Below are 21366 nucleotides of genomic sequence, written 5' to 3' on the forward strand. Positions count from 1 at the left end.
ATTTGTTTGTTTATTCTTTCTTTTTTCGGTCATTCTTTATTTCTTTCTCTCTTGCTTTCGTTACGTTCTATAATTTGTTCACCCTTTTGTTCTTTTTTTATTTGTTCATTCTTTTTTCTTTCTATCTTTTGTTTGTTCATTCTTTTATTTTTTCTTTCTTTCTTTCTTTCTTTCTTTTTTCTTTCGTTCATTCTTTCTTTCTTTCTTTCTTTCTTTCTTTCTTTCTTTCTTTCTTTCTTTCTTTCTTTCTTTCTTTTATTTCTTTGTTCATTCTTTCTTTTTTGTTCTTTCTTACTTTTTTCTTTCTTTCTTTCTTTCTTTCTTTCTTTCTTTCTTTCTTTCTTTCTTTCTTTCTTTCTTTCTTTCTTTCGTTTTGTTCGTTCATTCTTTTGTTCTTTTTCATTTGCTCATTCTTTTTTCTATCTTTCTTTTGTTTGTTCATTCTTTCTTTCTTTCTTTCTTTGTTCGTTAGTTAGTTATTTCTTTTTATTTTTTTATTCATTCATTCTTTCTTTCTTTTGTTCATTCGTTTGTTTGTTTGTTCATTCTTTTGTCATTCGTTCATTCATTCTTTCTTTCTTTGTTCGCTAGTTAGTTCTTTCTTTTTATTTTTTATTCATTCATTCTTTCTTTCGTTCTTTCTTTTAGTTTTTTTCGTTTGTTTGTTCATTCTTTTTTCATTCGTTCATTCGTTCATTCATTCATTCTTTCTTTCTTTCTTCCTTTCGTTTGTTTGTTCTATCTTTTATGTTTGTTAATTTATGCTTTTTCTTTCTTTCTATCTTTTTTCTTTGTTCGGTAGTTAGTTCTTTTTTCATTTTTTCATTCATTCATTATTTCTTTTGTTCATTCGTTTGTTTGTTTGTTGGTTGGTTCTTTTTTGTTTGTTCATTCTTTCTTTTGTTCTTTCTTTGGTTATTTTTTTTCTTCGTTCTTTTGTTCTTTTTTATTCATTCTTTCTTTCATTTTTTTGTGAAACTTCACAGCAGTGTTGTATTGTTGTGTCAGTATATACATGTCCTGATGTTGACCTGTCTTGCTTTAATGTCTCACAGCTTGTTAGCAATGACAGCTTCTGTAGAATTCCCAAAACACGCGTGCACACACACACACACACACACACACACACACACACGCGCATGCACACACACACACACACACACACACACACACACACACACACACACACACACACACACACACACGCGCATGCACACACACACATGCACATCCATCTGCTCAACATATTCATACACATTACAAATGTCTAGATTTTTCAGATTTTTTTCCTTATATGCAAGTGTTTGTTTGTGTGTGAACATCACTATTATGTTTATGTGTTGAGTCTTTATTCTTAATAATGGTCTCTAAAGCTCTCTGCTCTTCTATAGAGACTAAACTGCAGTATTATTTGCCCTGGGCACAGTAAACATTTATTTAGACTCGTCAGTCTCGTATCTCGCCTTTAGATGTACTGTTGTGATAAAAATGGACAGGTAAGAGTATGTGTGTGTCCTGTGGCTTTGTAATGAGTGAATCTAAGCATACAGCAGGACCTCACATATCCAGACATCATTAGATATAACGCTATGTGGCCTCAGGCCCTGCCAGCACTATTTCATCTGTAACTGAGCCACAGATGTGACTGTCACGTTTTTATTCTCTGAATAATGCAGACCCTCGTTTTAAAGCAGTGGGTGAGTTTTTGTTGAATTTGTTTGGCATGTCAATGTGTGTGTGTGATGTGTGTTATTTGTGTGTGTGTTTATTGTGCTGCCAGAAGTCACGGCTGCATCCCGCAGGTAGCGTAACCTTAACTGTGATGTTACAACCACCCATCTGGTGCACACACACACACACACACATAAACACACACACATGCACATATACATTCTTAGGCAATGTTTTCTTCAGCTTTTGTTTTGCTTAGCAAATCTTGTGTTTATGACAGATACTGTGTTTAATTATGTAGAGATTATTTTATTATTAGATTATGTATTTTAAAGAATTTGATTATGAATATCTTGTACACTTCAATTGTATTCCTGAATTTGAGATGAGGCATAGAGAAAGATTACAATTTACATCTGAATTTAAGAAAGTTTTTAATTTTTCTGTAAGTACATTTATAGAAGATTGTTCAGTATGATGTTTTTATACAATTGTTTGAGGAAAAATCTTTAAAATGATTTCTTGGCAAATAAATGTCATATAATTTTTCAATCATGACTTCAAGGAGTAAATTCTGTAACTCAGCTGTTGGGTTTGTTATTTGAGTTAAAACATCACAAGATTTTTACACAACACATTTCACAGCCTTTTAACTGAACATGCACTCGCTCTTTCATGGGTGTAGATCACAGGGGGGGACACAGGGGACATGTCCCCCACAGTTTTTTTTAACTCACTGTCACTATTTCACACATGTATTTTTCTTTGTTGCTTAGATTTGAGTAAAGTAACATTAGCCTAATGATAAGTGAAGTGAAGCATCTTTCATGCACCTGCATCAGTTTGAGCTTCAAAAAAAAAGTGAAACGGGAACTGCGCAGAACTGTCATTTGCCTGATCGGGTCAGTGCTGTGTCATCACAAACGCCATCACGTATTGCCAAATTAAACATTTAAGCACAAGAAGACACAAAACAGATTTACTCACATGCTGTTTGAAAGGCCTGCTCAAAGCATGTGTCTGGAAAACTGCATCTTAATGCTTCAGACAGCGCGCACACTAAATTCATGTTATCTATACATAAAATAAAATAAAAGTAAATTGAATAATAAATGCACATATTTACACATCTAAAAATGCCGTTATTCTCCTTGTATGCTTGTTATATAATAATTATGGGTTAATATTATATTATTTATGGCTGGGTTATTTTTGCCCATGCTGGGTAAATATTGGACAGAACGCACCGCTGGGTTAAAAATGACCTAATGCTTTGTTGTTGTTATGCACCAATGGGCTATAATAACCCACCAGTTAAAATTACATACTGTATATACCCAGCATGAGTAAAAAATAACCCAGTCATTTTTAGGGTGTGAACATTTACTCATCTTTAAAAACAAATTCATCTTGAATTAAAGAAAAAACACTTTATCAAAACATGGTCAGGTCAGTGTGTTTAAATCATTTTTGCCCACAATTTTTTATCAGTTTGACTGATAGACCATTGTATGAAGAATTTGTTATATTATATGTCACAGTTGACTTTATTTTGCTTTTCTTTATACATATACATGCTGGCGGCCTTTGTCTTCTTTGCAGAATCTTCATGTCAGAATCATAACAACACTTTTATTACAAGTTCAGTCACATAAATGCTGTTCAGTAACATCTGTTTACATTTCAAATATAAATGCTATTTTTGCATTATACTTAAGCTGAACAGCATCTTTAGAAATATCAGTAATAACATCTTCATGTATTTCCCACTGTGCTTGTGAATTGTTGACATTGAATTGTTGTGCGTATAGGAATGGATTCAGTAATCAGCAGAATTGTCCGTAGATAGCAGATGGTGTGTGTACTAGACTCAGTCAGGGGTCTGCACACTTCGTCCTTGAAGAAAGTTCACGTCCACACATCTTGAGCTGCATGAGGAGGTGCTGAGCAGGGAAAAGTTCTCCTAATGAAAACGTGAATATTCTTTAAAGTCTGCTCACTATAGGAAGGAGATTTTGATGAATGGCTTTCAGATGACTATTGATTCGTCGTCCAGAGTGAAATTGTGTTTCTGTTTTGTGTATTTTTTATCGAATCCTTCTGTGGGGAGGGTTAGTCAGATGTTGACCCTGATATTTTTCATTGGTTGCAAGGTGTTAAGGGTTGTGATCTCTCTCACACACACAGATCAGCATAAGGATCACCCACTGCTGGGTTTCAATTACTTTAGTGATTTATGTATTGTGTGTGCAGTCACACAGTAAAAACACAACACATTATTAATATTGTGTGTGAACAAATAGAATTCATATATTTCATCAGTCATTACACATCAACACTAATCTGAAACACTTTTGAATTGGTTGAGCTCTAAACAGATCTGATGGTGAATGATTATTAAGGTTTATCAGTGTGTGTGTGTGTGTGTGTGTGTGTGTTTCAGCACATTCTCATTATTTGTGTATAAATAGCACTCAGTGTGAAAAGTGGTGCAATACAAATGCCAAAGATACGCCATTCATTTAATACAGCACAACTTTTTATATTGTTTTATGTATTGGTTTCTTGTTTTTTACCATTGTTACTTAGGTTTGGGGTTAGAACAAGTTTTTGGTACATAAAATGACATCTATTCTAACCTCAAAATTACATCTTAAAGCAAATCCCAAAGTCTAACCCCAAACCCAAGCAACAAAAAATTGTAGAAATCAATACATGAAACGACACGAAAAAATGCAAAGTGACTGGGAAGGAGTGGTGTATCATATGAACACAAATATATATATATTGCACAACTTTTCACACTGCGTGCTATTTATATGCATTTTATGAGAATGTGTTGGTATATACAGGATTTAATATCAGATTGACAGTATAGCTTCAGTCTCTCCCTAATGAGGGCACACGAGATATCGGCCTCTCTCTGACAAACCTGACACCTTTCTTTCTGTGTTTTGTCATCCCTCCATCATTTTCTCCTTCTGTCGCTCCTCTAACCTCCCACCTTGAATCTGGCACACATCTCCATATCTCCGTCAGTCGCTCCTCTCCGTTTCCCGTGGGTTTGTTCCTCCTCCCCCCCCTCCTCTTTTCATTATGTAGATGCTCTCTGCTCCGCGCCGTCGCAGCTGTCTGCGTTTGCTATATTCCTTTTTTATTTCGTATATTTTTTGTTGATTTCTCTCGCAGCGGGAGTAGAGAGGGCATCAATCACCGCCACTTAGAGTCGCTCATCTTAAAGACGGGATACTTCTCCTCCTAACCCCACACACCCATCTGAATTTTAAAACTCACTCAATACATAAATCTGAGAAGGGCTCGGTCGCCCGTCGGCAATCTGACTCAAATATATGTTTACACGTTTACAAATGAGGAATGCGCCGGAGCGCCGTCACTTTTTATTCCTGCCGGTCCAACGCCGTGCTGACGGAGGCTCGGAGCGCCAGACCGGCAGTGGTGTGCGGCTCTTATTTAGATGAATGATTAAAGTTACGGCCCGGCTAGAAGTCTCTGCCCGGTGCTCTTATTTGAAGAAGAATGTAGGAGCTGTCATCTTTTCATGCATCATTCAACGTCCCGCATGCAAACAGAACGAACGCCTCCTCCTCGATCCCCAAACACACACGAACACCCTATCTGAGACTATATTATGCCGAGTGACGACACAAAAATAAAAACCTCTAGAAGAAATCCTACAAGTCTCTGCGGTGTGGATCACTGAGTTAGGTTAGGGGCAGTTTTGGGGAAAATTACATTTAAAAGTAATGCATTACAATATAAAGTTACTCCCAACTAATTGCGTTACTTAGTTACTTTTCATGAAAGTAATGCTTACGTTACTTTTTAGTTACTTATTCTCGTCTGAGGCTTGATCTCTTTCAGGACTTGCAAATGTTTTTTATGACTGAAAAGTTCTGCATTCAGAAATTGCATATTTCCTCACAAAAATGTCGAGCTTTGGCCTGCCATCTCCGTTTCTGACACAAACTGTTCCCACACAGGTGTGTACGCATAGAGTGCATAATGTTTAGTTTAATCATTTTATAATCGAATTATAAAAAAAGTTATTTTTTAATCGAATTAATTAAACTAAAAAAGTAACTTGCATTACTTTTTTAAAAAGTTACTAAATTATTAATGTGTACATTTAAAAAGTAGTGCGTTACTTTACTTCAGAAAAGTAATATTTTTACGTAACTGGTTAGGTGTGCTCTCATTTTAGCCTTTTTGATTTGTTTGCAATTTATTTGCTGCCTGTGGATGATCATTAGTCAGTCAAAGTCTTACACTTTACAGCTTTGTTGAATATAATGGAAATGTTTTAGTTGTGTTGATTCAGTTTCAGATTGTGCTGTATTCGGTGTGAAGTTTTTCTATAATCAGTACAGTTGTTTTGTGTGTGTGTGTGTGTGTGTGTGTGCGTGCGTGCGTGCGTGCGTGCATTCGTGCGTGCGTGCGTGCGCGCGTGTGTGTGCGTGTGTTTTGTAATATCCCTAATACTCCTGATGTTGTGTTTTTGGATAGATATAGAAGGCATGTGTTGGTGTTGCAGGTAGGATGTGTCTATGATCTGTATATGGACATGACTTTTAATGATAAGATGACGACATATCAGCCCTTGCTTGTGAAGATCTGGGATTTAGGATATTCGTGTAAGTTGGTAGTATTGATTTTTGTCAGTCTGGGACAAATTAACTATTAGTAGGTTATGACTGGCAGGGCTAACCAAAGGAAAATCTAAACAACTTGCAAAGTTTTGTTGTGTATTAGCTGTAATAGGCAGCCGGGCTGTGTTGCACAGACAATGTTTTTTTGTATCCATGATTGTGAAAGCTACGTTTTACCACTGAAAATTGAATATTTGAATCCTGTTTATAAAGAAAGATGATTGTTGGGTTTTAATAAAGAATTCCTATGTGTGTGACTTACAGTATATCTCATTACTCTCTCTGTCTCTCTCTAGCTGCTTTTCCATTACAGATTTGTGCAAAACTTTAGTGTAATTTTCTAAATGTCAACATTTAGCGATGATATGCAACTTTTTTCCTCTCGTGATAAGTCATTCCAAACATCACGTCGACTGATTTTGGTAAGTTTACTAATATCACATCCACTGCACTAGGCATTATTTTGAACTAAAAGGAGACGTAAGAGTATTATCTAAGCATTAATGCCAGGGAAATCCTCTTATGTTGCGTTCACACCAGACGCAAATGAAGTGTTAAGCGCGAGTGATGTACATGTTAAGTCAATGCAAAGACGTGATAGACATCCTGCGGCAGGATTGCGCTAATAAGGCGACGCAAATGATGTGGTGCAAATTGAGTGTTTGTAGAAAAATCGGAACTTTGGCAGATATCTGCGCTGCATTAACCAATCAGGAGCTTGCTCTAGTAGTGATGTCATTATGACATAGCAAGCAGAGGCAGAAATATGAAACAACAATGGAGGACAAAATCATTGTCGCTGTACGTGGACACCTGGAGCTGTACAACACATCCTTGTACTTTTATAGAAAGAAGAATTAAGGATCTTGCTTAGAAGAAAGTAAGTGAGGAGGTCAGACAATCTGGTAAGATATATATTGAGACTACAAGCTAGCTAAAGCCAGCAAATTGAGTGTATTCTCTCAGTTTTACATTCAGATGACGCAAATTTCATGCAGGAATGAAGCGAGTTAGCTCAAAATGTTCAAGCATCGCTTCATTCGCATCTGGTGTGAACGCTATATAACGTTATAATTGGGAGCAGACACATATTGAGGTGTTTCCGGGAGGTTTTAGTTCATACCGAGTCATCTTCAAATTATAATTATGTTACTTACTTTCATCAGGCGACCTGAAAATGTAAATAACCATTATTATCATTGCATTTTTGCAAAATACACCTTTTCCAAATATCCTGAAAAAACACGTAAAAGCATGTTTGCGACATATGGGAGTTTTGTGAAATTGATGTGTTTCCATTGGCTGTATTTTCAATTCGCAATGTCAATTTGTGCAATTTGAAGGGTAATGAAAACACATATATGGTCTCTCTCTCTCTCTCTCTCTCTCTCTCTCTGTATGATGGATTGTTGTGGGTTTTGTGGAGAGTGATGTTCCTGTGGGATGGTCCGTGTCTGTGTGTAGGTGATCTATGGTCTGTGTAGTTCTTCAGTGTTGGTGGTCAGGATCAGTGGAGTGGACTCTCTTGGGTTCTGTGATGTGGATGTTTATTATCTGTCCTTCAGGACCACAGAAGCGAATCAGATCTCTCCTCAAAAGCTTCAGTCCTAGACTATGAACATAAATAACCGAACCGCTGTTCAGTTCACTAAAGTGAGGGAATTATTTTCAGTTCACACGTGTGCACCTGCTGTCGCATCTCTCAGGCTGTTGTTGTTCACACTTAAGTTTACTTATTTAAACAAAGTCCAGACCCTGAATATTAAACTTCTAATAAATGTGTAACTATTCCTGCCGACATGAAATACTCTTTGATCAGGAGTGAAGTTACTGTACATATATATGCTATATTTACTAAAAAACGGTGAAAGCACAATAGCAACTTCATAACAACAACTTGGCAACATGGATAGAGCTGTGCTGAAATGTAAAAATCTCATTTAAAATCTATTATAAAGCAAGAATGATTTCTCCAGCGTTTCCTTCACATCCCTGCTGTGCTCAAACCTTTGTCCAAACTTTTGTATTATGAATGTTTATAATAATAATACAACATTCAGAAATATCATAAATACACCATGCTGTGATGTGATGACATAAGAAAAGCTTGAGGTCAAATGGAGCTTCATGGTAAATTTATGTCTGTAATGGTAATGAGATGGAACGATGTAAGATGAAAGCAAAGCAACTGCTTCATTCTTCTGATCTTCTCTCTATAAAGTGAACACAACATTTCTTTTACTATGTCGTTTTAGACTTGTTTTAGATTTTAAGCCGGAAATCTTACTCGTCATGTTTTAAAGCGATAAACAGGTGACCTGAGATCAGTTTTTTTGTAATCTCTTCCATTATGTTGTGAAAGGTAAGAGAAGGAATGTAATGCAGATCTTCTTCACCTAACAAACCGCTGGAAAGCTGATCTTCTTCTAACTGTGGATTATATTTCACTAAATGTTATTATGGTTAACCGGAAATATCTATGATTATATTATCTCACCTCACACTGTCCATATCTGCAGCCGTTTATTAGCTCAACTTTAAGCTCAGAATCTAATTCTAAAGTTTCAAACCAGCTTGCATGTTGGGAACGAATAAGCTATTCTAGGGTCAGTTTTAAACCCTAAAGGTTTCTCTTCTAGACTGAATTTTTCCTATTTATGTTTCTTTACAGAATCCTTGGCCTAGTTTGGTTTAGTTTCTGTTATTACCCACAGCTTCATGAGAAATGTTTGAGGTCTTAATGAGATCTTTGGGTATCTTGAGAAGGTTTTGAGATATTTTTGAGACCTTCTGAAGGGCTGTCCACACGGAGACGTGTATCACTGTATACGTATACATTTTTTATCGTATTGGTGTTTCATCCAAACGGATCCGGCGTTTTGGGAGACTGAAACCGTAATTTTTTTAAACCGGGTCCTAAAGTGAATAAATCTGAAATTGACACCCTTGCGGTTTCGTGTGTACAGCCAATCCGTATATTTTGTGAAGCAAAAACGTCATCACATCACGTGTCGGAAGCGTCACATGTAACAGCAACAACAATAACGGTGGACTACGTGATTGTGTTCGTGCTACAGAAGCTACTAAAGCCTACTAGCTTTATTACAGCAAAATCTATTCAACTATTATAACAAGCGATAATGGACAACACCATACGTTGGTTATGCGCATGCTCAAAGTCTTCTTCTCCGTGTATAGTGTATATCTGTGGCAGAATTACAGCATCCCCATACTGGTCCGGCATATATACTACACCGCTTTCAGTCGCTTTCAGTGGTTTCGTGTGTGCGCAGATATTTCTTGAGACGACGCCGTGTTTACAGATTACTTTTTTAAGAACAAGGAAAAAAAAGTGATCGGATAGGGAATGCACCGGCATGTGTGGACAAAGCCTGAAGCTCTACACTGTAAAAAATGCAGTATCTTTGTCAAATCAACACATATTTGAATGTTATGTCAACTAAATCGCAGTTTAAAACTTAAATTAGTAGGTTGAATTGACTTGTTTAAACGTCATGCTGCATTAAGTGACACATTTGAGTCGACATCTTTAGGGAAGCTTCTGAAGAGATTTCAGCAAAAGTCTCTGATTGGTCTCCATAAATTTTTGAAAATTATATCTTGAGATTTGTAATGTGTGAAGGTTTTAATCTATTTCAGTAACTTGTGAAATATCATGGTAAACTTCATGAATTCTTAAATGTCTGACAGTCCTTCATAGCGAACGCCTCTGGTATCTCTACATCTTGAGTAATAAATAATCGCTTTAGCAAGGACCGAGCCAAGATAAAAATGAATAGCTTTTATTCAGTTACCCGTCGTGTCGTGAGACTCTGGGCGTCCCTGACAACAGTCAGCGTGAATGATGTCACATTAGACTTAATATTCATATCAGGCTATATTTCTGCCAGCGTATCACATCTGTATTCTGAGTAAAACTCTCATTCTGATTTCTTTCTTTTGAAACAGTCACAATTTCATATTTTTAAATGAGTGAAGAATACTTCTATTGTAGCACTTACAGTAAAATAATATCAATTAGATTGATAAACAAATAAATGAATAGAGATGAAATGTTGGATTGGCTTGAATTGGAGTGAGAGCACAGACTGATGTAGCATTCATCGTACACATCAGCCGAATGTCATGATTGACCAATCACAATCCAGTATTCCAGATAGCTGTGTAATAAATAATTGGTCAATTCTTCTCTTTATGATTTCATGCTGTTTTATCGCCTACTTCTCGTGGACCTTGACCAGAAGGGTGAAAGTCAAAGACATTTAGAGACGTCTGACTGCCAGCATCACTGAACTCTGAGCAGGTGTGGGTCAGACAGACGCTGAAGAGAAGACACACACACACACACACTTCTCCCATATGTTTCTGGTAAATGTGTCACATTATGGAAGGAAAATGAGGTGTGAATTGTGTTCATTGTCAAAAGTCTTTAAGAGGGAATTATTCATCTCTGTTGATTTGTTAAGCTTCAGTGACTTTATTCAACATGTTAAACAGTTGCAGTGAGATCTCAGCACGCTGGCATTTGATTGTTCGAGTGATTAAAGCGTTTGAGACTGTTTATCTCTTTATCCTCATGTTATGACAAGAACTACAACAACCAAATCATTTTTAATGAGAATCTTCTTTTTAGAGACAGAAAAATTACACACACGCACACACACACACACAGACGCACGCACGCGCGCACACACACACACACACACACACAGACGCATGCACACACAGTCAGTGTTATCAGATGATCACATTTAAAGAGACTGAAACCTTACATTACTGTAATATACAGACAGAAGAAACATCCCACATTAAACTACAGTATAGTGTGAAGACATTTGAACTTTTCCTCACAGTTCACCACAGACACAGACAAAGAGTTTCAGAACTTCATATTTCTACAATAATCTAATAGAAACTTTTGCCTTCCATTCTTTTAAAATAAGGGCCTGAATATGACATTTAATTACAAGATGAGAAAGACAGCCGAGAGGAAAAGAGATAACCAGTGAGGAGAGAGAGAGAGAGAGAGAGAGAGAGAGAGAGAGAGAGAGAGAGAGACAGAGAGAGAGAGAGAGAGAGAGAGTGAGTTGGATTATGAGAGATGAGAGAAATTGAGCTGAGGCTGATAAAAGCTGAAACAGTGATAGAAGTAAAAGTTGGTGTGAAATTGGGGAAAGGGTGGATGAAAGTTGGAAATGAGTGACACTAAATTATGACACCACAGGAAAAAAAAGATCACATTTGTATGAGAAACTGAAAGTTAAAGAATGATTTCATCCAAAATGAAGGATGACAACATCATGTAGCTGCAAATGCTGATGCTCCACAAACCAAATGAAGTGTTTCATTACAATTACAGACTCATATTGACTGTAAGTTTGTTAACTGTATGTTATCAGTAGTGTGTGAACACACGTGTGTCATATATAAGATCATACTGTACAGTTATCTTTTTCAGATCAAGGACCCTGTAATGGATTAAGAGCCCCAGTACATGTATCAAATCAAATGATGGATTTACATACTTTTTTATGATGATTACGTTATAAAGATATTATAATTATGATTTTGTGTACACAAATACAAAATACAAATGTGTGTGCGTGCATGCATGTGCGTGTCTGTAAGTGTAAGTGTAAGTTTATGGCCCTAGTGACAGTGGATCAATGTATCAGAGACTGAGATGAAAATGAATTGATTGTGTGAAATAAAACTCCAATTAGAGGAGGAAGAGGCGAGAGGTGGGAGGAAGCACACAGCATTCATTTTCCCATCAGTCCTTGGGGAGGAGAGGCATGCTGGCATAAGTGCAACAGCGGACACTAACAAGTGTAATAACTTACTGAAGAGATGTGTGTGTGTGTGTGTGTGTGTGTGTGTGTGTGTGTAGTGTGTGTGTAATGGTGTGTGTGTAGTGTGTGGGTGTAGTGTGTGTGTTTGTGTGTAGCGAGATACAGTAAGTGAATCAGTTCAATATTCACTCATTGATTCTGTCTGTGTAGATCATATAACAGCATCTTAATTGTTGCAACATTTAGGCTTGGTTTAAGGCTTAACTACAACCAGGACTAGGCCTTAGTTAAATTAAGACGCTCATGTGGTTGAATTGTGTGCAGCCACGAAAGACGTCCTACTTTCTGTCTATTGATCTTAAGTGTAATGTATCGAGCACAAACCCATCATGTAAGGTCGCTCTTTTCCAAGATGTTTGGACATAATGTGTGTTAGCGTGTGAACACAACCATCATACAATGAAAAAAATCTTATTTTATAAATGATGCCCCAGGTGTAACCAGACATGTGTCTCTCTCGTCTACTTGCGATCTGATCGACCAAAACACATCTTAATAGCAGGTGTAAATGTGTTCTTAATGTGTCAACACGAGTGCTGTTTTAACTGTTTGTGGGGTTTTAACTTATTCCTCTTTCAAGGTCATGTTTAAACTATCTTGGAAACTTTTCACCATCTTTACCATTTATTTCTTTTTCATGCTGGGTATATTTAAATGGCTTTTTGTGTAGATTTGATTGTTTTGACCTTGCTATCCCGTGAGGCCGCAGATAGATGTCAGGTATGTTATCATGCTGTACATACTAATGAGTAAATACTGCCACAGTGCTCTCACCTTTCTGTTAAACACCTTTTTGAGGATTTAAGCTGAAGATGCATCATTGGTGCATGCTCATTAGATAAACTCTCTTCAGATAGATTGAAGCTGGACTTTATGTCTGTTAATCACACAAATACTGAATGACTTTAGACAAGAAAGTGTGGCACTTTACAATATTTATATTGTGCATCATGTACAATCCAGCTGGAATTTGGTCATATGATGCAAATTATCTATGAACGTAAGATTTTCTTGTATTTATGATTTATTATGAAAACAAAGTGTGTGGCTTTTAAAGGGCATCTATTATGGCATAATGTAATATAAGTCCCAGGTGTACCCAGAATGTGTCTGTGTTGTTTCAGCTGAAAATATCCCACAGATGATTTGTTATATCATATCCAAAATGCCCCTATTTGGGTGGAAGCATAAAAGCACTGTTTTTATGTCTGCACCTTTAAATGCAAATGAGCTACAGCTCCTCACTTGCTTACAAACAAACAGTGAGCGCTTTCAGTTCAGATCTGATTAATACAGTCTGAGACAATAATATCTAGTGGACAGTGTACAACTCGCTGAGAGTGGAAACTATGGTAATGCAGGACTGTAAATGGGCGGGGCTTTATCAATGTGACCTCACATTGATACGAGAATCAAAACAGCATGTCTAAAGAGACTGCTTTGGTTTAATGGGGATTAAAAAACAAAAAGGGTGGTTGTGTTTACACGCCCAACACACATTATGTCCAAACACATTGGAAAAGTGGATTTTGCATATTAGGTGCCCTTTAAACATGTAATTTATATACAGGATAAATTAGCTAAATAATGTTTTTTAATCATGCTTTAAGTGGCCATTGTTAAAGAAACTATCTGTGTTTGGCGTACAGTATTGAATTGTTATTTTGATGTCTTATTTGATAACTTCCGGCTTCGTTCCGACTTCCATAAAGACTTTCTTAAAATGCTTTTTGCTGGTACTGTCTCAAATGATGTTAGTTATTATTAATGGGTCTCTAACTGAGAAGCAGACTCTCCTTCTTCTCGCTTCGCACCAATAAAGCCATTTCCCTTCACTGAGCGGGATTTCAAGCTCCTGTAATCAAATTTTCTTTATATTAAATTCCCAGAGACATACATATGTATACACAGTTCGTCTGGCTGGATCACTCCATCTTCTGTTCGACTCCACCGTTTATTATTTTACCTCACTGAGAGAGAGATGGTGCAGTGTTATATATCAACCTTATTCTAGCTGCGGTAAAAGCCGGTAACTTTCCTTTTCATATCATCGTCTACAGACGTGTAAATGTGTCACTTCAATTGAAATGTTTTAAAGGATCTTCTTCATTTAATCTACAGTAACTTATGAACTCACGTGTGCTTTTACAACAGACTGGAAGCCACGTGAACCATCAAAGAAAAAAATGCTTTTTATATATTATCCCAAATTAAAATGACTCTTACAAAAATATGTCCATCTCCTCAAAATTAAAAATATAAATATGCAGTCTATTTCAGTTTTATTTCAATAATGTATGATTTTAAAAAGCACAGTAATGAGAATTTGAAGAGGAAAATTTGTCATTAAAATATTATTTTTCATTTCTTCTGACTCTGTGACCTGCTTTCAATTCTTTCTCTATATCATCTCAAACTAAACAGAAAGAGTTGTTTCAGTACGAATGAGCTCAAATAAAGTGTGTTTAAAACGTTATCATCTGCTTTAACACTGACTGGAGTGTTTTATGTAAAGGGTTAACAGATGATAAGAGATAACATACTGTACTACAGTAACATGACATGAAATACAGAGACGCTCTTATCTTCATTATGATGTATTCATATCAAATATCGAGTAAGTGCTTACAGTCTGGAAGTCTCTGAGATCATCTGTCTTTAGTCTGATAGTTAAGTAAAGTAAGAGCAGATTGTTATTTATATGAGCTACAGTAATAACACATCAGCCGCACTGGACATCCAATCACAGGCGCTTGTTTCAAACTCATGTATTTAATCTTGTGCGGCATATATTTGCCATTTCACTGACAGTGTTGAAATCGATGCTCTGGGTTGTGTCATCGTAATTGATCCAGTGCACATTGAGCATTAGTTGGCATTTGGTTGCGATCGATTCTCTCGTGCCGTTACATGAGTGAGTGTGTGTGAAGTATCGGTCCTGATGTTGAGCCGTCTGTGAGTGAAGGTTCAGAAAGTCTTTTACAGTAAGGATGATATAGTACTCTTACTTTACTGAACTCTGAACTCAAGTCAAATCTAAAGGAGATCAAGCTTTATCTGTGGTGCTGTGGAACGGCTACAACCTTTAAATCGCATCTGAAACATTTTATTTTGGCTTTTGTATAACTGGCTGGTGGTGTGTTTTGTTGCTATTGTTTTTATTTTCTTTGTTTGTTTTAAATGTGCAATGCAATGTTTTAATCTGTTGTTTTTAACTACAGTCTTACATAATGTGAAGTGACAGCAAAATAAAAGCCACTAAACGTCACTTCATAATGATATTGACCGAATGCTCTCGGCACGTATACATTCATCAAATACTTTCAAATCTGCTTAATCCCATCCTCAGGTCTTTCAGAAATTTTGCTGAGAAAATATTTATAATGTAATACACAATAAGATTATTTATAACACAATATAAGATGTGTTATACACCCTTAATGTGTACCAGATTAACATTTGAAGTTGTTGTTATTAGATGACCTCTGGCAAATGTGTTTGTGTTTTTAATTTGTCTTTATAACAGATCATCTCATTTCCAGCATGGACACATTTGTCTTACACTAAGAGATGATTGATGCTCTTGTGACTGAAATCAAAACTCAATGTTGTAAATGAATGTGTATCTCTCCTCCTGTACTTCTACATACACAGTGAGAATCATCCAGAAGTCATCATCTTCACCAAACTCATCCATCACCTGCTCCTGTTTGAAATCTATACTGTCACTGATCAATATTTCCTCACTTATTCCACTAGAATCAATTGTTTTGATCGGTTCAATCACGCAGACATGTAGGGGTAAATTAATTTACTGATTAAATACACCAACAGCAGCAGTGATAAATGTTGTCTGAAGCGGTGACGTGTCTTTGGTTTCAGCACAGGTGATTGATGAATGATGGGATGGATATGGTCTCATAATGAAGAGGACGCTAAACTGTGTGTGTGTGTGTGTGTGGGCGTGCGTGCGTGCGTGCGTGTGTGCGTGCAAAACTTAAACTACCTAACATTAAACTAATTGTGGTTTAAATATTTCAACAAATGAATGTCATGTAACTCTTTCATTTCTTTTCTCTGTAGCACAGTGTTTCACTGTAGTTATTTTACTTGGTTTGCATTCATTAAGTTCAAGACTGCATGCACAAACTCAGCCTGGTCTCAATGTTAATACATAGTAAGAATACATAACTTTCAAAAACACAAAACATACTTTTTTGTACATTCACATCGATGCTGAAGTGTACAATGTAGACGTATTTGCAACGTTTAATCTTGGCATTATTATGTGTTTACAGCTACAAAGCTAAAAATGTACAAATCTTTCATAAACTAAAGTTTGCTGTATAATTTCCCTTTAACCACTTTATCAATAATGTTACCACCCTAATCCTGCACACAAACCCTTTTTATACAAAGATAAAATTAAGATTTTTAAAAAAACGTAATGTATTCTTTTTATATTATGCAACATAACAGACAGAAATGTGTAGGAAAATGTTGTAACAATAAATTTAAAAGATATTTTCAGCAGCTAACACAGTCCTTCCCAAAACAGTTTATTAAAATAATACTATTAGATTTAAAAATCATAACACAAGTGTAATCACAGCAGTTGTGGTCCTCTCTGGAGTTTATGAAATACAGAGAAATGTTAAAGTTATTCATTCGTGAGAATGTCGATTCAGCTTCTTTCTTTCAAGGCGTGCATTTTAAATTAATTAAAGTACATCGACTGAAAGGCGGCACTGTCGCAAATCTGTGATGTAGCACTCAAGAGCCAATGAACATTTGATATTACTGTCGTAAAGCTTTTTGAGGCGCAATATTTAAAATGTAATTTATAACAAACGTGAGATTGAACGTTTATGGTCCTCATGGGATCACTTTGACAAATCAGAGTTTACACATGTGGGATTTGTCATCTGATATTTTTGTAGAATTTCCAAAGCTTTGTGTTTTAGATTTGATTATCCCGCTGCAGAAACGCTGTGTAAGTGTTTAACGTGTGTCTTTATCTATTATGCTGCGTATATTCAGTGTGATAGCAGTGAATGTAGTTTTTATTGAGTTTTGTCAGGTTGAGAGATTGATCATCATTATCTCGCTGTAATGGTGGACATGAAAAATATTAAATTTTTCTGTGTTAAAGCAATAAAAACAGTGTCCGTCCTGTACACATATTAATACAGGTTCTCTTCAGCAATCCTTTCATACTGTACCTCGTGGATTTATTTTAATATTTTAAAAACTCTGCATTTTTTACCATTCAGACCATGTAAATGCAGTAATATAAGAGACAGAGATGTTATTGCTCTTACTGTAAGCTGTATGGATAAAAAACTACAAAGTCAAACTTTATTTCCTTATTAAAGTCAATACAGTAAGATTATTGATTTAAACTCCCATCATACCCTGTTATAAGAGCGGTCACATGACCAAACGTTTGTTATAGTAACACACACTTGAGGAATAACCCATATGGGGGTATATATATTTTCAAATATATTTTTAAATACAAATACAAAAAATATATGAAGAGTTTAGTTCCAAAACCCAATAAATCCATTTTGACTAATTTGCGTAAAAAATGAGTTTTCTATACCAAGAAAGTGTGAAAATGAAACCCACTATCTTCTGTTACAAACTTTCACATAGCATCTTTAGGTTACAATAACATTAAAAAATTAAAATCCATAATTTGATTTTCAAAGATTTATTATAAAAACTGATTATTTTTCCGCAAAATGCAATAAATCCATAACAAGTTTTTTTCTTCAAAATGCTGTCTATTGAATCAATATATACATGTGCATTAATCTTTTCCATGTTATATTCATTTAGTTGACTAGTGGTAAACACTGATTAAACATTAATGACATTAATCAAAACACTTACTTTGTCATATTAAGAACACTGTCATTGCTGGAAAATTATATTTTATAGACAGTTTCAGCAGTAACAACATAAACAAGCAGCTTTCGTGGTCAACACGTAACTTCCGGTACACTCTAGTAAGAATAAATAACAACAAAGTACTTTAAACATAGTTTATTTATATAATTTGATGTCTATGTGTGCAGTGACATCACATAAACAGATGGAGCTTTAAATCTCTAACAAATATAAATGAGTTTTAATTACAGTCACCATCATTATCATACACTTCTTATTTTAAATTCAAATATTCCGTTTTTTGTGTTTGTAATAACATGGATGTAACCGTGAAAAATCTCCTCTGAAATGTGAAAATGGTTGTGACATCTCTTTATGTGTGTTTGTCTCATCAGGTGCACGGTTTGGAGAAACAGGTTGGAAAATCTTTAGATTACCTGGAGCCGGGCCCATCCGGTACGGTTTTCAAAACGCTTCCGTACGGCGTCCCTGCCGGAGGTGGCATGGGTCCGACGGGTGGAGTCAAACCTCCGTACCAGACCACCAGGATATTCTCCACTATGGACCACACTCCCATCAAACCAAAACCACCCACCTTTGGCTTCCAGAACCCGTACGAGTGGGTCAGAAACCAGTCGATGGATCAAACCGGTTACCGTCCCAAACGCAAACCTTCTCTGAAAACGTCCATGAAGACTAAAAAAATCTTCGGCTGGGGGGATTTCTACTTCAACGTCAAGTCCCTGAAGTTCAGCCTGCTGGTCACGGGGAAGATCGTGGACCACGTTAACGGAACCTTCACCGTCTACTTCCGTCACAACTCTTCCAGTCTGGGAAACGTCTCGGTGAGCATCGTGCCGCCGTCCAAGGTGGTGGAGTTTGAAGTTCTTCAGCAACAAAATCCACTCCACCCTCCAGAAATCCAGTTTCATCCACCGCAGCAGTCCACCATCGACCCCAAAGACATCAAAACCTTCAACTGCCGCGTCGAGTACGAAAAGACGGACCGTTCCAAGAAGCCGAAGCCGTGCTTGTACGACCCGTCTCAGACCTGCTTCACTGAAAACACCCAATCGCATTCCTCCTGGCTCTGTGCTAAACCCTTCAAAGTCATCTGCATCTTCATCTCTTTCTTCAGCTTTGATTATAAGCTGGTTCAGAAGGTCTGTCCAGACTACAATTTTCAAAGTGATCATCCATATTTTGGATGAGGTCACAGAAAACAGATGTTGTGTGTGATGGGTTTAAAAGGTTCCTCTCGTAGCAGCAGGAATATACCGACACCATCATTGGGGACATAAAGTTTTCTATGTATATATAAAGAACAGCCCTTCAAAGACTTCAGGCAAACAGGAATATTTGGTCATTTTCTCTCCATCATGTCATTCCAAACCTCTTTTGCATACAATAACAGTTAATTGTGATGACATAGCAAACTCACAAAAGCACAAGAAAATAAAACCATACAACCATAAAATCTGCTGCGGGCCAAACTGAATTTGAAGTCGTTTTCCACCGAGTTGAACAGAATAATGCAAACATTTATAAAACAACCTCGTACAGTTTGAAATGACATGATGCAAGTCAATCTTGACAAAAAGTTTCATTTTAGGGTGAAATATTCGTTTCATATCAATTTATTGATTTGTCTGGTTGGCTGTTTGACAAACAGGGAATGTGTTGGTGGTGTTTTTTTAAGAATAAAGGATTGTAGGATGTGTGAAATACATTCTGATCATTCACCATCATTGATATAACAGAGAGATGGCTCTATATTAAATTCACTGAAAATAACCATCAGACATATTCATTCAAATCCAGCTCAAGTTTTCAATTATTTCAGTGGGACCAGATGAAATTGTTCTCATGTATCCTGACTTTGTTTTTATTTCAAAATGCATAAGTGAATTATGATCAATGATCTTATCAGGGCTTTTACAGACAACAAGAAAGCCCAACAGTTAATCCATTGTGTTGATGTTCAGATGTATTGAAGGTGATGAAGACTATATTACATATCAACATACAGAAACACTGTTTGGACTGTATGTGTGGATGAGACTCAGAATCTTGATATAAATCTTGAATTGAATCAAATGTAAAACAATTTTAGCAAATACAAAGATTTTAGTTTTTGCCCTTAAAACGTACAGTTTCCTTGATTTAGTCCTCAAAATAATATATTTATGTGTTTACTTGAGTCTCTGTAGGTGAAAAACACAATTTATTTTCCCTTATATGGTATTGTTGAAATACCCTTTGAGAACTATATACATGTAAAGACAACCTGTATGTTGTCATATTTTATTATGTTAATAATCAATAGATCAAAAATAAAAAGTTATTCACCCTAATATGAGTAACTTTTATTTATGAGGAAATTAAATACAGCATATCTATTTACTCTAACTAAAATGTATTTTAAAGGACACAAAGACAAAATATACAGAAGTGTTTCTGACAGAGAAATTATGATTTTATTTTATCCCATATATTTATTATTTACATGTCCTGTATTGTTTTATAAGTAAAGCACCAAAAATAGAAATATTCTTTATTCTGGAGCAGTGAATGAGAAATAATGGATGAGAAGGAAATCCCATTCCAATGCTTCTGTGTGAGTAAAATATTGCTTGATAATGTGTATAGTAAACACTGGGAAAAACAATGTGTGTAAATAATGTATCACAAATAAATGATTAAATCTAACCTGATTGACCTGCTGTTATTTAGAAAGAAGGACGTCACCTTATGTTACCTATGCAGGTAAGTTTCTATTCAGTCATAAGGTTTGGAAAATTTCTGTATAAATACTGCTTAAATCCAGATTTTACAGACTAAATAAAACAAAACAAAACAGCAATAATTATTAACAGAATATATAGAAAAGACCCAGAATATATATATATACATTTTAGTGCAAAATATATATATAAATGCATCTTTCCAATAAATAAGTCATATAAGTTATATGTGCAAATAAGAAGCAACCCTTCAAAAAATGAACCATGTTTTTTGTAATAAAAGTGTAGTACCATGGTCTTTTGGTCTATTGATTAGCAAAACCATGGTTTTACTACATTAACTATGGCTTAAATATGGTTATTGAAAATGGTTTGCAAAACCATGGCTATTTTGTAATGTAGTAAACATGTTTTTTAGTTTGGGCTGTAGTAAAACCATGGTTAATTTTCTTAAGGGAACATTCACATGTGGGGTGTGTGGGTTAATTCAATAAAAAAATATATTAAGTATAGTTA

General features: G+C 35.8%; 1 protein-coding gene across 4 annotated transcripts in view; it reads left to right on the top strand.

Moving 5' to 3' along the window:
- The window catches only part of LOC129451002 (neurexophilin-4), a 121378-nt gene extending 100569 nt beyond the window's left edge, over nt 1–20809 (top strand). For all 4 annotated transcript variants that reach the window (XM_073870560.1, XM_073870562.1, XM_073870561.1 and 1 more), the window contains one exon: nt 18502–20809. In XM_073870560.1, coding sequence (XP_073726661.1) covers nt 18610–19317 — 708 coding nt within the window. In that variant the 5' untranslated portion in view covers nt 18502–18609 and the 3' untranslated portion in view covers nt 19318–20809. The remainder of the gene's footprint in view (nt 1–18501) is intronic.
- The last annotated feature ends 557 nt before the right edge of the window (nt 20810–21366 follow it).

This window comes from Misgurnus anguillicaudatus, chromosome 8, assembly GCF_027580225.2.
Source record: "Misgurnus anguillicaudatus chromosome 8, ASM2758022v2, whole genome shotgun sequence".
NCBI classification, from domain to species: Eukaryota; Metazoa; Chordata; class Actinopteri; order Cypriniformes; family Cobitidae; genus Misgurnus; species Misgurnus anguillicaudatus.